This window comes from Vicugna pacos, chromosome 1 (genome assembly GCF_048564905.1).
Source record: "Vicugna pacos chromosome 1, VicPac4, whole genome shotgun sequence".
NCBI lineage: Eukaryota > Metazoa > Chordata > Mammalia > Artiodactyla > Camelidae > Vicugna > Vicugna pacos.
In genome coordinates, this window is record NC_132987.1 from 124,505,964 (window position 1) to 124,520,099 (window position 14,136).

Genomic DNA, 14,136 nt, shown 5'->3' on the forward strand with positions numbered 1-14,136 from the left:
CTGCGCTGCTTCCCGAGCAGCCCTTGGATCCCACCGTCGGTCAGATGCAGGCCCTTCTAGACGTCTGGGCGCAGCCAGCGTTGCACAGAGCATGGGTCCAGAGCCATGTGGGAGCCCCGCTGCCCCGAGGTTGCACCCACACCACACCTGTCCTCGTTGTTTCAACCACAGACACATCATCCACCTCAGAAGACGAGGGCTCTTTGCGGCAACCCGGGCAACTGGCCTCCACTCCACTCCAGAGCTGCCCCAGCATCGAGCCCTGGCTCGACCAGGTCATTCAGGGCTCATCCACCTCATCCTCTGCATCCTCCACCTCATCTCACCCGGGAGGGAAGCCCGCTGCCACACCCGCAGGCCCCGTGGCCCACGCCCGCATAGGTCAGTAACAGCCGCGGAGGCCCCAGGCAGGGCGCCCCTGCGCCACCCAGACCTACCTTCTTTTCATCCAGAAAATGTCCTTTGGGTAACAGAAGTGGTTCTTGATGCTTCTGTGGCTTGGCAGGCCCAGACCCAGTGGTATGGGGGCCTCTCTGGGGGCCCTGATGAGTGCCTGGTCTCCTGCTCTGGTGGACAGTCCCTGACGATGGGGGACCTGCTGCCTGCATGCTGCCCCACCCTCATTCTTCCACGTGTCCTGCGCTGGGTGTGCGAGGCAGGGATGGGGCTGTAGTCTTCCGCACACCAAGTTAGACACCCCCTAGCCTGGGGAGAAGTGTCAGAGTTAGTCATAGAGTTGCACAGATCTTTTCCAAATCACCCCATCCTTTGAATTACATTAACCTTAGGAAAACATTGCAAACATTCCATCATTTGAAATCATGTTTTTTAAACAATAACATTTAAATAATAACGTAGCTGGCACACAAGACCCACACGTGTTCTTGCACTCATGCCTTAGAAAGGAGTCCTCCTCGACGGTGCATCGGTGCTGCTGGAGCGTGTCTTGACACCATTTTTTCTAGAGTGGAGGGAAGAAACCTGACGTGGCGCAGCAGCCCTGAGACCACTCAGCTGGCGCAAGGTGGAGCCAGGCTGACTCAGTTCTGAGTCCTGTTCATTTTCTTTGCTGTTGGTTGCTGTTCTGCTGAAACTGAAATGGCACATCAGCAGTGCACCTGTGACCACTGGGCAGCGTTCCCAGGTCCTAGAGGGTTAGACACCCCCAGCAGGCGCTGGTCTCAGGTGCTGAGCTACTTTCACGTAAAGCTTGGTCATTAGCTGGACAGGGTGTTCTGAATGCCTGATGTCTTCAGCCTCAGCGTCCTCACTGACACTTTTCATTTTTTCTTTGGTTGAGTCAGCACACCATGTCTGTATATTTCTCTTGAGCTTGTGTCTTCTCTGTGATGTGAGTCTTAGAGGAGAACTCACGATGCCTCGACCTGCTTCCATGAGCTGCCAAGACTGCCGGGGTCGGGCTGTCAGGTGTCCTGGGCAGCGTGCTTTATGAGAAAAGGCCCCTTGAGAAACAGCGCCTGGATTGTTTTGTTAACTTTCTTGGGGGTCCTACAAATGGCTGGTGGTTACCCACCTGTCCTCAGTGGCGTCTACGGTGCAGAGCTTGACAGCAGCCTAGGCGATCTGCTTTTCCTGTGAGTCATGGTGATAGCTTACTGGCAGTAGGCAGTGGCTCCAGTGTGGGAAACGCTGGTGTTTGAATGTTCTCTTAGCATAGGTCAGCCTCCTGCAGTAGAGCAGGTGCTCGTGGCTTGACTGTCTCAGCCGGTGCTGAGCTGTCATAAACACTGCTTCCTGGTGGGATAGAAATAAAAGCATTTTTAACATGGAAAACTGACCGCAGTTCAGAATGTTTGACCATAGAGCCCTGACTTCCCTGTGGCCGTGGGGTCTTTTGACTGTACTTGTATTTGAGTTGGTGTCTTCATTCTCTGAAAGATCCTGGCTGTAAGGACTCACAGGCAGGTTTATCACCTCTGGGGGTAGAGGACTCCTGACGTCTGCAGGTGTGGCTGGGAACACCACTCCTCCTGTCCCACTCGCCTGGTCTCACGTACATGCGTGATGAGTTCCAGTTAGTTCTACAAATCTTAACTTGGGCTCCGCCTAACACCCTACTGCTGTCTGCAAGCTTCATAGGTAGGCCAAGTGTTTAACTGGAGATACTCCATTTCCTCTCCTTTTCATAAAAACCGCCCTTGTTTTAGTTTCTAACACTAGAGAATTCTTCAGTTTGGGCTAAAGAAATATAGAAAGAAGACTATAATAGGTAAAAAATTTGAGGTAGAAAATGTTAGGTAAAGGTAATTTAAAAATAAATGTCATTTTCAATTTTGAGTTAAAGAAAATCAAATACATAAAACTTTGGGATGCAAATTAAATACCTGTATCTAAAAGCAGTACTTGTAATGTAAGTACAGTAGTTCATTTTTATTTTGAGTGCAGTTTGTTTATTTTTATGCAGATATTTTAAAAACTACTTTGTAGTTAAGATTACCGTTTATTCCTTTTTTCATAAATAATGTAAAAATCATGCTTTCTTTTTGCTAGATTGGGAAGGGTGAGGAGATTTTAAACTCAGAACACTGACAGGTATACTTTAAAATGCTAATTCATCGATATCAAGCTTTTTCCGGGGTTGTAAAATCTCTTGTCATTAAAGTTAGATGTTTCCAAATGGTGTTTTCTGCCGTTGTTAATGGTGAGTTTGCGTTTTGCTCCCATGTAATTTCATCTCTCTACATATTTAAAAAATTCTTAGTTTGCATTCTGCCTAGGTCATGAAATGATAGATAAATGATTGGAATTTTAAAGTGTCTGCATCTGTGATGGCAGGAGCATTCATTTAAAAATTAAACAGATTACAGATCAGTGTCGATTCTCACGAGTGGACGAGTGTTGCCGTGGTCCAGACCTGATACTCTCCAGACTCAGTGGTAGCAGTGGTCTGTAGCAGCTTGCAGCCAGCCGGTACCCGAAAAGATACACGTGCCTCATCGTGAAAACGAAACACAGAATGTGCAGACAGCGGAAGGAGTGACCTTAAACATTTTCTGTATCTAACATAGTTTGTTTTTAAATGGGACATTGGTACGTTCTGCCTTAAAGACCTGATTGCAGCCTCTTAACAGTGAGATGTATTAAACTGCCAGGAGGGTAGTTTTTATGTTTTAGGTTTATTCTTTGATGACTGCAGAGGTTTTGTGTCTTTGTGATATCCAACTTACTTTTTGGGGGAATAGGAGTAAGTTATAGAAGCCTAGCTATTTTCATAATATAACAAAAAATAGTCCAATAAAAATTGATTTCAAAATGTGTTTCTGCTTCTTTGAGGGAGATTTCTAGTAAAATGTCATTAGACCGTTAGGAAGGCAAGTTACTCACGCCTGTCCCTGTGCTGTCATTGTGGTTCTGGTCTAGTTCCCTCTGAGCACCGGATGCCATATGCATGCAGAGCTGGACGTGCCATGCCGGGGAGTTCAGAGTTCACAGGATCCTGGCATGGCCTGGTCAGCCAGAAGAACAAAGCCGATCGGAATGCTACATTCCTTGCTCAGAGCTCAACTAGTGAAGCTTTAGTCAGTGGGGTTTAAACAGCAGCTTGGTATTAATGTTCTTTTATCTTGGGTTTGTTTTTCAAAAGCAGATTTGCACTCTGCCCCTCCTGATGTCACCACGGGCCTCGTGCAGCACCAGCATGCTCACAGAGAGCGCCCACAGCTGGCTTCTGTGAGAGGAGTCCCTCGAGGGTGCGGTGGGAGCGTCCTGGAGACGGCGGGAGGTAAGCATACCTCTCTTCCTCCTTTTCAGATAGCAGAACACAGGTATTGCACCTCACCTTGGTGTCTTCTCCTTAGCGAGCCTGAGCCGGTCATCAGTTACAATCCTAGTGCATTTAAATTGCCCACGTGTGTATCACATGGAGAAATAATCAGGAATAGCCTTGGAGTTGGTCAGATGAGGAGCGAGGAAAGTAGGGGGAGAAAGCCTTCACATTTGAATTGCATGTGCCAGGTGTTTGGATCTGTGGTATTGGAGGAGAACGAGAAGCAGGGGACGTTTCTTTCTGTGGACAGTGTGGGATTAGTGTGAGCGTGGCCCCGCCGGCAACAGCAGCCCCCACCCTCCCTCCTGCAGGTCGTGTTTTCCCGTGTGCAGCCCCGAGAATTCAGTGTGATTCTCATTTCTTCATTTGTACCGTTTCCTTTCGAGACAGCTTCCAGTGCCTTTTAACAAGATCACATAGAGTTTTCTTTCCAATGTACCAGATTTGAGTGGCAGGAAAATTCAGAGGATCTCCAGTCTAAGACCTAAACGTGTTTTGATGCTCCCAAGCAGTCGGTCAGATTTTGTTGAGGTCTTTCAGCTCCTTGTCCAGATGCAAAAGGAGAAGCTGAGTCAATGTGAAGCAGGCTTTACATTGGTTAGATAGATTTTTAAATTTCCTTTGTTACTCTTTATATTTTAAAAACAGTAAGAGCTTAGTTGAGGCATAACTGACATGTAACCTTCTGCACAGACTTAAAGTGTACAGTTTTGTAAGTGTTAAGACTCGTGTGCACCGTGAAACCGCCACCCGAGCCAGCACACCTAGTCCCTCACAGCTTCCTTATGCCCTTCGTTGCGGTCCTGGCCGCTCTTTGTGGCTCCCCTCAGGCAACACTGATTTACTCTGGGCACTATTAGATGAGTTTACATTTCCTAGGATTTTATATAAATAGAATCATACAGCATTCACTCTCCATTGGCTGGCTTCTCCCACAGATTCATCCATGCCCTTCATGCATCAGCGGTTCGTCCCTTTTATTGACGACTAGTATTTCATGCTATGAATGTGCCATCGTTTATCTTTTTCCTGCCGATGGATGTTTGGTGGTTTCCAGTTTTTAGCTGTTGGGAGTGAAGCTGCTGTGGCTGTTCTTTCACAGATCCCCGTGTGGATGTATACTCTCATCTCTTTTTGGTCAGCACCTAGGAGCAGAACAGCTGGAACACAGTAGGTTTATGTTTTAGCTTTTTAAGAAATTGCCAAAATGAGTCCCAAAGTGGCTGCACTGTCTCCCATTCCCAGTCCCTCCATATCCCTGCCAGCAGCCAATGGCGCTGGTTTTAAATTGTAGCCCCCCTCACAGGTGTGCAGAGGCACCTCGTTACAGTTTTAACTTGCGTCTCCCTGATGACCGATGACGGTCTTTTCATGTGCTTATTTGCCATCCGTGTATCTTTTTAGAAGAGTCTGTTCAGATCTTCTGCTTATTTTTTAACAACGAGTGTTTGTGGTCTTGTTAAGAATTGGGAGTTCCTTACATGCTCCTGTCAGGTTTCTGGGCTGTGTTCTTCCCCGTCTGTGCTTGGTTCTCGTTCTCTTACTGGTGCCTTTCAGAGAGCAGAAGCTTTAATCTTGACAAAGTCCAGTTTACCAGTTTTTTCTTTTATGGTGTCTGTGTTTGTGTCATATCCAAGATATATTTTCCTAACCCAAGGTCATAAAGGTTTGCTCCTGTATTTTCTCCTAGAATTTCATAGTTGTAGGTTTAGGTATCTGACCCATTTTGAGTTAAGTTTACTATCAGTGTAAGATAGGAAGCTGAGTTCACTTTTCTGCGTGGATGTTCAGTTGTTCCAGGATCATTTAACATAACGGTTGTTCTATCCCCACTGAGTCTCTTTGGCCTCGTTGATGAGGATCGTTGGGCCATGGTGAGAGGGGTCTGTGTCTGGGCTCTGTGTCCTGATCCTCCACTTCATCTGTCCGACCTTACATCAGTACCACACTGTCATCATCTTTTTATATGTGGGTTTTTATATGTGGTTTTGTAATAAATCTTAAAATTGTGTAGTTTTTTTCAACTCTTCATGTAAAAAATTGCCTTAGCTATTCCAGCTCGTTTGCATTTTAATATATATTTTAAAATCACTTTGTTAATTTCTACCAAAACTCCTGCTGGGTTTTGAGTGGTATTTCATTGACTCTCTAGATCGATATGGAGAGAATTGGCGCCTTAACAGTATTGTGTATTTTAATTGATATATGGGATATATATCTCTCCATTTACTGAGCTCTTTTAAAAATCTTTTCCAGCACTATTTTGTAGCTTTCAATGTACAGATACTGCACATATTTTATTAAAATTATCTCAAAATATATTTTTGATGCTATTGTAAATGGTATTTAAATTTTATTACTTTTCTGGCTTTATTACAGTGTCTAGACTTCCAGTAACATCAATTAGAAATGTTGAGAGTGGACATAACTTGTCTTCTTTCCAATTTGAGGGGGAAGTATCCATTTCTGCAATTTTTAATTGTGACGTTAGCTGTGGGTTTTTCATAGATGCTCTTCATCAGGTTGAGAATGTTCCTTTTTTCCCTAATATCCTGAAAATTTTTATCATGATTTTTGTTAAGTGATTTTTTTAACCTGTTAAGCTCATCATATGGTTTTCTTTTGTAGTTTGTTAACATAGTAAATTTCATTGATTGGTTTTTGAAGATTAAGCCAAAGCTGTATTCTCAAGACCAACCCCACGTAGTTGTGGCGCGTTACCCTTTTTATGTGTTGTGGATTTGATTTGCTAAAGTCTTGTTAAGGATTTGTGTCTGTGTTTGAGATAAATACAGGTTTTCATGATTCCACTCAGGTGCCACGTTCCTGGCTGAAACAGCCCCGGAAGAGCACGTTCCGGTGCGGGGGACGCCCGCCTGCCCCCACGCCTGGCCAGAGTGATGTCCAGCTCCCCACGATCGTCACCCTCTTTTCTTGTGAACCCAGTAGGCAGTGTGAGGACCACACACATGCATGACCTCATCCTCATCTAACTCTCTCGCACACTTCACAGCCGCTGGGTCGTTCTGCCAGATGCAGCGTTTACTGCGATCGTGCTGAAGTACGTCCCCACTTCGGTGCTCCACTGACACTGACGGGTAACTCTCCGCACTCTGTCTTCTTCCTTCCTGCCTCCCTCCCTCCCTCCCTTCTTTATAAATACCTGTCTTCAGGAAGGACTCATGGACCTCTGTTTTCTCAGATGTTATAAATCATTATGTTTCTTAACTATTTTGATGCACAAATTGTCCACATTCAGCTGGTGGGGTCGGGCACAGCTGAGCTGTGACACCATTTTTACTCACTGTCTTATATTCTGTCATAACGTGCGTCAGAGTCACTTTCTGCTCTGGAGCCCTGGCCCTGGATTAGCTATTTCTCAAGGAGCAAGGAAGGAACTGAAGCCTGAGGCCTGGTGCCGAGCGTGCTCACTCCACTGCAGTGCCACTGCTCCTCCGGCTCCCGGCTTAAGCAGTGCGCTGCGAATAGACACACGCGTGTGTTCCCACATGTGCACACACACCTACACGTACGAACACATGTGCACACAGATGGGCACAGCAGATGCATCTGTGAAATCATGAGTCCACACCCAGGCCTCCCACGCTGGTCTTCATGTGTGGACGCCTTCCCACAGCAAGAGCCTGGGTGCGCAAGAAAAGAGGGTGACGATCGTGGGGAGCTGGACATCACTCTGGCCGGGCGTGGGGGCAGGCGGGCGTCCCCCGCACCGGAACGTGCTCTTCCGGGGCTGTTTCAGCCAGGAACATGGCACCTGCGTGGAATCATGAGGAACCTGAATAAATGCAGAAGGAAGTGTGTTGTACTCAGTGAAAACAAAGAACTAACTTTCAAAATTCCAGTGTTACAAAGATCAAAGAAATATTCCAGATTAAAGGGGGCTAAGAAGGGAGGCCAGTGAGTGCAGGGCTCAGTTCTGGGCCCGTTTCTGGAGGACGGGGTGCTGTTAATGATTACCGAGGACACCAGAGAACTTTTAGTTTACATGAGTTTCTCTGGATATTTATTGTTCAAAATTAAGACTGAAAATTTAAAAAACTATTTATTATCTCATTTTAAAATAACAGTAATAAACTCAGTACAACCCAAATATCTGACACACAAGACGCAGTCAAACGCACAGGCCTGTTCCCTATTGTTGCTGGGCCTGCATGGCTGTGTGGCTGGGAACCCTCTCCTGTGCGCGTGCAGAGAGGGGAGGGGAAGAGCAGATACCAGCTAATGTGACATAGGGGTAGTTTGACCGCATGAAGCCCCTGAAAGGGTCTCAAGCACCCCCAGGGGCCCCTGGATCACTTTGAAAACAGCTCAGTTAGGACAAGTTCCAGTTCCTGGAAGGCTTCAGTAAATACTGAACTGAAATAAACGAACGAATAAATTCCAGCCTGGCTATTTGACGGGCTGGTGCTGGGTTGGATTCACAGGTTCCGACGTGTTCACATAGGTGGCCTCTGGGCCTGGTGTCCGCCCCTGGCCTCAGCCCTCCTCCTTCTGTGACAGGTGTCCCTGTGAACAGCAGGGTGTCCTCCAAGATCCAGCAGCTTCTGAACACACTGAAGAGGCCGAAGCGCCCTCCGCTGAAGGAGTTCTTCGTGGATGACTTTGAGGAGTTGTTGGAAGGTGAGCATTCTGGCCCTGGCCCTTGGCCCCCAGTTGTGTGAATGGGGTGGCCATTACGGTGGAGACACAGACAAACGCACCTTGAACCTGGGTTATCACTGTGACTTTATAACACAGCCGAGTGCGTTTCCAGACTCTGGTCACTGTGTGTGATGGAGGAACAGCATCACATGTGGCCACTGGCTTTGTCTGACAGGTAGAAGGCTCACTGCTCCTGCGCAGCTAAGAGGTGTGTCCCTGCCTCTGGGCTGTGCATGATGCTTTGTAGGAATACTTTGAAGATTTGATTTTACTGACACTATTTAAATTTTTATTTAAACTCTAAATCCGGAATACTTATATTCCCTTTGTTTTAAAGTATTATATTTTTAGCAAAGCTTGGGCTCCTTTTCAGAATTCTAGCCTGTCACTTATGAATTATATACATATTTAGAAAAAAAGAATATAGACTTACTTTTAAAAAGCAAATGACCAAGAAACAGAAAGGAGTATAAATGTGTAGAAGAGGAAGAGAAGTAAAGCGCCACACCGGACACCGGTGTGCGGCGTGAGCCTCGGGGGCGCACGGCTCTGCCCCTCGGGCCAGCTCCAGTGTCTCCCTTGAGCTCGACGATTAGACATGGTGTCAGTGCAGGTTTCTGTAATCACATCACACCTTTCAGATTCAAAGTTCCATGCTGTGAATGCTTTTTAGGACTGTCTTTCTTACATTTAGGCAAATTTGGGTTGCATATCCACTGGAAATGTAGTAGGTTTTACTTTCTTTTTTCTTCTGACATGGTTTGGGTGCCCAAACTGAAGTGTTGCACCCACTTTCCCTTTGTACGTGGGGTGAGTGCCTGCTTCCCAGGTGTCGTCAGGGTCGGCCGAGACCCAGGCCCGTTCGTCCCTGCTGCACTCGGGGTCGTGTGGGGTCAGGGTCACCAGGACTCGTCCTGGCCCGTGGCTGGGTCCCTTTCCGTCCTTAGCCATGGGGCTGTGATGACACTAATGATAAGGCGATCCAAATTTCCTGATGGTAGCCTTTTATTATTGGTGTTTTTCAGAGAAGAAAACTATGAAATGTGAGTGCTTAGCAGACGAATGTGTGCCTGGTTCTGTGAGGTGCTGATTTTACATCTCTGTTTTTCTTGCAGTGCAGCAGCCAGATCCAAGCCAGCCCAAGCCCGAGGGCAGCCAGATGGTGGTGCTGAAGGGGGAGCCCCCGGCCATGGGCACTGACTGGCCGCCCTCGCTGCTGGCCGCCTTGCAGCAGTGGGGCACCACGCAGCCCAAAGCCCCGTGCCTGACCGCCCTGGACACTGCTGGGAAGGCCGTCTGCACCCTCACCTACGGCAAGTGTCAGCAGAGAGCAGCCGGACTCCGGCTTAGCTGTGAGGCACTGTGTGTTGTGGTGCAAACACACCTCTGGGTGCACACGAGGGAGCAATCTTGACACACTTACTCAGATGCTGGGTAGACAGAGCCCTGCCTCCCCCCAGGCGCCCTTCCAGATCACTGCCCTTGCCGCACCCAAGGGGACGCTCCCTGCCCGGTGGTTCTGAGAGTTCACATCTGTGTACAGTTCTGAACAGCGGGGTTTAGTTTTGTCTATGTTGACTTTGTACAAATGGCATCGAGCAGTGCATATTGTTTGTGTTTGCCATCTTTTGGTTCCATCTTGTTTTTATGTAACACGATCTTGCACACTTGGCTTAATGCGTTTTCACAGAGCTCTCAGCCTAGAGGCACTTCCGGTCCCGAGACCCTGAGTCCCGCCGGCCGAGGCCAGTGCCCTGCCGACTGCTGGGCGTGGGCGGGTTCTGTGAAGGCTCGGCGTCATCCATGAGACTCTCCCGTGTACTCTGTGCAGCGTGGTTCGTTCACCCTCACCGATGGATGGTACTCCATCCTGAGAACACACGCTCTGCAGTAGGTGGACATCTGGGTTGTGTCTACGGCAGGCTACTGTGTGTGCTGTCATGCATGTTCTTGGTGGGTCTGCTGGGGGACGTGTGCTGCTGTGGGCTGAGGAGTCACAGGTCAGCGTCAGGACGTGCTGCCAACCAGTTTTCCCAAGTGTCCCAACATCTGCACTCCCCCCGCCCTGTGGGAGGAGTTTCAGTTGCTCCACATCCTCTCAGCACCTGACTGTCCACTTCCTTTTAGTCTTCCTTGGCGTAGGGGGGCTGCTGTCAGGTCCTGGTGCTCATTTTCACTCCCTGATGGCTGAGGGGCTTTTCATGCATGTTTTGGCACCTGAGTATCTTCTATGAACTACCCAAATCTTAGGCTCATTTTTATATTTGGTTGTTAACGCTTTCTTGCTTCTTTTTGTTTTAGATACACACCTTTTGTCAAATACATGTTTTACAGACATCTCCACTCTTTGCACTACCTTTTAACACTTTTAATTGTGGCTTTAGAGAAATAAGAAGTCTTAACCTAATGTAGTCTAATTCATCTATTTTTTCCCCCTTTTATATGGTGCTTTTTTGTCCTGTTTAGGAAGTCTTTGCCAAACCTAAGGTCACAAAGATATTCTATCTTTTCTTCTAAAGACTTGTTTTATCTTTCACATTCAGGTGCTATGGTCCACATATAGTTTAGTTTTGTGTGTGATGTGAACGTCTGACTGAGCCACTGTCGCTTGTTGAGAAGGCACCTTCCCCTGGGTGCAGCTTTGTCATGTCAGGTGAGCAGTGTGCTCGTGGGTCTGTTCTGTCTCACCACCTGCCGCCCCCCGCATTCCCTGAGTTACCACAGGTGAGAGTCTGTGTCTGAATGTGAGTCCTTCAGCCTGTGATTGTTCCTCAAGATTTCCTTGACCATCAGCCCTTTGCATTTCCAAATGAACTTTAGAATCAACTTGTCCTTTTCCAGAAAAATTCTTGTCAGGATATTGATTGGCACTGCATTGAATCCATAGTTCAACTTCAAAAGAATCAATATTGTCACAATTAGGGAACCTTTCAGTTCATGACCCTAGAATATTATCCCCTTTTAAGGCCTTCTTGAGTTTCTCTCAGGAATAGTTTATACTTTTGAGTACAGAAATCTTCATTTTCTTTCATTAGATTCATTCCTATTGTAAGGAATGATTAAACTTTTTTCCTACTCATTTGTTGCTTATAAAGAGAAATGCAATTGATTTTTTAAATGGTGACTTTGTATCTAGTAATCTTGTTAAATTAACATACTAATTATTTTTGGCTTATTAATTGTAATTTTGGATATCCTTTGTGCAGAAGTCATAGCACCTGTGAACAATGCCAATATTATTTTGGCTTTTTGTTTCCTTGTTTCTTTCCTCATTGTGCGAGCTGGAAACACCAGTGCAGTGTGGAGCCCTCCTCCGTCTTAGGTGGAGAGCGTTTGGGCTCAATGTGCGGTGTTTACTGTAGCTTGTTTACTTGTTTTATGGCAGAAATTCTTTGTCAGTTAATGAAGGTCCCTTCTGCTCCTAGTTTGCTAAAAGGTTTTCATCTTGGATTGTCTTTTTCTGTTCTGTCAATGTGATCATATGGTTTCTCTGCCCTCCCCCACTAATTTGATGAATTCTGTTGATTAATTTTCAAATGCTAGGCAGCCCTTGCATTCCTGGAATAAATCCCACTTGGCCATGGTATCTTGTCTTTTTGGTAAATGCCTGGATCCTATTTGGCAGTGTGTTGTTTAGAGTCTGCATTTGTGTTCATTAGGGAGATCGTCTGTAATTCCTTAAGAAATGAGCTCACCGCCCACCTATGAGGAGGTGGGCTGCTGGCAGCCTGCACCTGTCGTATTCAGCCTTCGCGTCCAGGTCATGTGAGGTGTTGGGACAGGGCCGGTGTCTGCTCAGCATGGACTTTCATGACGAGAGAGCCGACTCCCGGGTCGCCCTGTGGGGCTTGCAGAGACTGGTCCGCTGGCATCTCCTGCCCACCCTGGCTGTCTCCCTTTTCCCTTTACATGTTTTGCTCCATGGGAGTACCTCCCGTGCGAGCTCTGGCTCAGTGTCTGCTTCCAGAAGAAGCCAGCCTGTGACACCTTCTCTCCTTGTCTTTCATTTTAAGTCTGTGTCTGCTACACCTGCAAGATACCACTGCTCTGCCTTTAAGTCAGGATTTCCCCCTTCCCTTCGCTGGACCATCCTTCCCACTAGCCCTCATTTGCCATGGTCACCTCTCCCTCTGGCCTGCGGGCCCCCCATGTCTTCCTTCTTGAAGGTGCTCAGGCATCCTTGGTGCTCTAAGTCAGTGCTGTCTTCTGGAAGGCGAGGTGCCAGGCTGTTGCTGTCTGGATGATAATGTCTTTTTTCCTCTGCTTTTTAAAAATTCCTCTTCATTTGGCTCTGGCTTACATCTGTCTTACTGATGTATTTAGGTGTGATGTTCTTTGAAATTTTCCTGCTTGGGGTCCAGAGGACTTCTTAAATCTATGGGATGGTATTTTTCATCAGTTTTAGAAAATTTCAGCCATAACTTCTTTTTTTTTAAGTAATTATTTTTGGACATTGTTTTGTTTTGGGGGGAGGTAATTAGGTTTAATTAATTAATTAATTAATTTTTATTTACTTACTTTTATTGGAGGTACTGGGGATTGTACCCAGGACCTTGTGCATGCTAAGCATACACTCTACCACTAAGCTCTACTCTTACCCCCACCCCCATAATTTCTTGGTATATTGTTTCTTCCCCATTTCTCTCTCCTGTTTTTCTGGGACTCTTGATTACGTTTATATTAACACCTTTTCTGAGTTCCACGTGCCTTTAATGTTCTTTTTTATATTTTGCATCCTTTTATATATTTACTTCAGTTTGGAGATTTTTTTGTTTTCCTTTATTCAGACTCCCTAAAACTGGTGTATTCTGTGTGACCCCTTCATCTGGGGCCCCCCAGTGTGGATTTTGTCTTATGTGGTGACTTCAGGGCTCTGTCTGGCTTTTCAGAGGTCTCAGGATCCGGCAGATTGCTCCGAGGCCCCGTCTCCACGCCCAGCAGCAGCACTTGGTGGGTGCGAGGCCCTTAGCTGCCGCTCTCCTGGGGACTGGATCCCTGCACCCGCAGCTTTTATAAGAGCAGCTGTAGGAGGGCAGCTCACCTCCCAGGGGCTTCCGCTAGAGTCGTACCCTGTCTTTGCTGGCTGTCTTTGCTGCCTCCAGCAGGTGGTTCTGCATTTTACCCAATTTTGCAGTCATCTTAGAGGGGGGAGCTGGTCTGTCACCACTGCCTTCTGCTCGGAAGCAGCGCCGTCTTACCGTCACACTTTTAAGACTCATCCATGTTACAGAGTGTACTTGTGACTCATTCACTTCTGATGTGGAATGAATATTGGACATTTCAGGACTTGTGTATCCATTATACAGCCGACAGACATTTGGGTCATTTCCAGTGTGGACTGTTACGCACTGTTGCTGGGAACATCCCGCTGTGTGCATCTCTGTAGGGTGTAGACTTAGGAGAGGAGATGCTAGCTGGATCTGGGGTTATGAGATCTTTACATGTATCAGATAATTCCAGACTCCTCCAGTTTCACTGCCCTGATTAGCGTGAGCCCCCTGCTCCCTGTCACCAACGGCTTATTTAGGTGCTATTCATTGTGGTGCTGATTTGCATTTTCCTGATGATTAAGTAGGTTGAGATCTTTTCCTGTTTTCAGTCGTTGGGTTTTCTCTTTGCTAAGAGCTGTTGAATCTTCTGCACATTTTTATACAGGATTATTTGTGGGCATTTCATGTGTCCTGGAT

General features: G+C 46.8%; 1 protein-coding gene across 8 annotated transcripts in view; it reads left to right on the forward strand.

Annotated features, from left to right (window-relative positions):
- DIP2A (disco interacting protein 2 homolog A) overlaps nt 1-14,136 on the forward strand; it is an 82,026-nt gene that overhangs the window by 24,200 nt on the left and 43,690 nt on the right. For 3 of the 8 annotated variants that reach the window (XR_012076892.1, XM_031678605.2, XM_031678743.2), the window contains exons 5-8: nt 172-381; nt 3,605-3,742; nt 8,309-8,428; nt 9,565-9,762. Coding sequence is in view for 7 of the 8 variants with exons in the window: in XM_031678605.2 (XP_031534465.2) it covers nt 172-381; nt 3,605-3,742; nt 8,309-8,428; nt 9,565-9,762 (666 nt within the window). In the remaining variant the exon portion in view is untranslated. The remainder of the gene's footprint in view (nt 1-171; nt 382-3,604; nt 3,743-8,308; nt 8,429-9,564; nt 9,763-14,136) is intronic. The other 5 variants (XM_031678646.2, XM_031678761.2, XM_072970708.1 and 2 more) reach the window with 3 other exon arrangements.